Source organism: Pecten maximus, chromosome 13 (genome assembly GCF_902652985.1).
Source record: "Pecten maximus chromosome 13, xPecMax1.1, whole genome shotgun sequence".
Lineage (NCBI taxonomy): Eukaryota > Metazoa > Mollusca > Bivalvia > Pectinida > Pectinidae > Pecten > Pecten maximus.
Window position 1 is genome coordinate 22,691,175 of NC_047027.1, and position 2,396 is coordinate 22,693,570.

General features: G+C 33.3%; 1 protein-coding gene across 1 annotated transcript in view; it reads left to right on the forward strand.

Moving 5' to 3' along the window:
- The window catches only part of LOC117340310 (MAM and LDL-receptor class A domain-containing protein 1-like), a gene marked incomplete in the record, with an annotated part of 53,448 nt that extends 51,271 nt beyond the window's left edge, over positions 1-2,177 (forward strand). Inside the window, 3 exon segments of the mRNA XM_033902077.1 lie at positions 511-683; positions 1,696-1,774; positions 2,014-2,177. Coding sequence (XP_033757968.1) covers positions 511-683; positions 1,696-1,774; positions 2,014-2,018 — 257 coding nt within the window.
- Positions 2,178-2,396: the final 219 nt, after the last annotated feature.

Here is a 2,396-nt window from a genome sequence, read left to right on the forward strand (position 1 = left end):
AATCATTAATTCAAAAACCGAAATAATAAAAGCGAAAAATGTATAAAATATTTCCGTTGTGCTTATGAAAAGGAACCAGTTTTAATGGTCTTTTTTTAAGAAAAACGAAATCAAATTTGCGATGCTTTGACAAAAACTTGAAACCTCGTTCTCTCTAAAAAGATATCCTATCATTGGGATACCAATTGGAGCCAGTAAGATTACCTTGTTAAATGTTATACCTCTACACTACTCTTACCGTCAAAGTCCTTGATCAAATTATAAACATAGCCAAGGTGTTTTTGTTCAAATGAAGCTTCTCGGCAGAATATAGAATACATTGAAATGGTCATTGTCACCAAATATTTATTATATATAAAATAATTTGACACCTTCAGGATAGAAAAGCGGCATTGATGCCGTAGATTCACACTGATTTCTTTTATTGGATGGTGGCTTGGTTGGGGCTAACGACAAAATTGCATATTATATGTGTCATGACAACCGTTTAACACTTTCGTGTTTTTGCAGCCATGGATCGGTGTCTTCGCTTCTACTACAATATGAAAGGTACTCAAATTGGGTCTCTAAGTGTGCAAGCTGGCGATCGAGGAAGTGAAACCGAAGTTTGGTCTAGGTCTGGCGATCAGGGAGATGGTTGGAAGGATGCTGAAATTGACTTGCCACAGGTCGCTGATCTTGTGGTGGGTTGATCAATAGTCTACATTTGTTTTTCAGTCCGTTAAGCTTCTGTATTAGATATGAATTTGTATTTCCCCCAGTTTACATCTAGAAATTGTAATCTAGCTTTACATAATCCCCACTTTCGTCCCTTACTTCATACCTTAGCTGCAATTAATCCTTATTTATGACGGTTTTTTTTTTTTTTTTTTCTTCAATATCACAAGTTACGATGAAACCTGGCAAAGGTTACCTTTCCAGGGAAGCAATAGCAAGCCACACATGCCAGGCTCTTAGTCCAGGATGGATTATTAGTATAGAGAAAAGCAATTTAGGGGGAAAGTATGGTTATATATGAGAGGGAATTGCATAGTCGGGGTGATCACTAAATAAACTGTGCAATTAAATCTTAATATTAAACAAGTCAATACATTATCACGTGAGCGGCAAGAAGTTGGGATTACATTAATATAATTGTGATATTAAATGTTAAGTCATTTCTGGTTGTCAATGAATCCAAACTGGAAACCAAAGGAGGCCTAGGTAATTTTTTAGGCTAAGATCAAATTGTGTATGTTTAACCGGGTAAATATTTTGATTTATATAGGTAAAATGCAATTAATAAATTGGTCATAAGGTCAGTATCGGTAAAATAGTTTATCCTCGCTTGATTAGTAAATATGTTTCGATATTGTCAAAGTTGTCTGTAAGAAAGCAAACAAGTTGCCTGCAGTCTAGATCAAAGGTCATGGCCAATATTTTCAGTTTTTGAAGTAAAAGTTTTTTCATTATATTATCAATTATAAGATAAAAAAAAAACTTGAATGGTTATTTGTTCACTGATTATACTGACCTGTAGAGTTTAATGTGTATTCTTGATTGGATTCGAGTTTCTGGAATTATGAGAAGAAGTTGTTGTTGGTGTTGAGATTCCAGACCTTTAAACAGGATTGTGAATAAATAGATAGATAAATCCTGGAAACGGAAAATTTTTGAAGAAAATTATTCAATGATATATTTATTTTATCTTTACAGTTCGCATTTGAGGGTGTGCGTGGAGATGGCTATAGAGGGGATATCGCCTTAGACGATATAGAGCTAGTAGAGGGACAGTGTAAGTATATACTACTTTAAAACTAAGTACTGTAGCTCAAGATATACAAACATCATGTCACTCTATTTACCATAAACAGTGCGAGATTGACTTTATTTTGTCAGATATTTATACTTTGTGTGAAAAAAAAAATCATACACAACATTTGTGGTAGAAATATGCAATGGTCACTACTTTTTTATTTATATATTTATTTGTATTTATCTATTTATTTTTTCCATCATTTCTTTTCATTTCAGGTTGATGCATCACTTTTAAGACAATTTCGGGAACGGACTGGAAATGGAAATGGACATGCTAACTATGAATATATAAAAGTCTTTTCTTTTTAAATCCTACTAATGCTATCGAATTTATATTCTGTAATTATTCTAAATTTTACAAATAATGCAAAGTAACCTGTTATGGTGTTTTGTTTTGTTTTTCGTTATGATAATTTGGTTTCAACTGATCAAGCTGATATACGAAAGTATAGTTATCATAGTACTGTACGTTCTACGAAATGACGACAGAACTGTATTTTAAACCGTCACCATATTTCGTATTGTAACAATGCTGCCGCGGACACGTGGTTAATTGTTCACCAATGACAGGATTGTCTGAATCAGCAGATTTTCCTGTT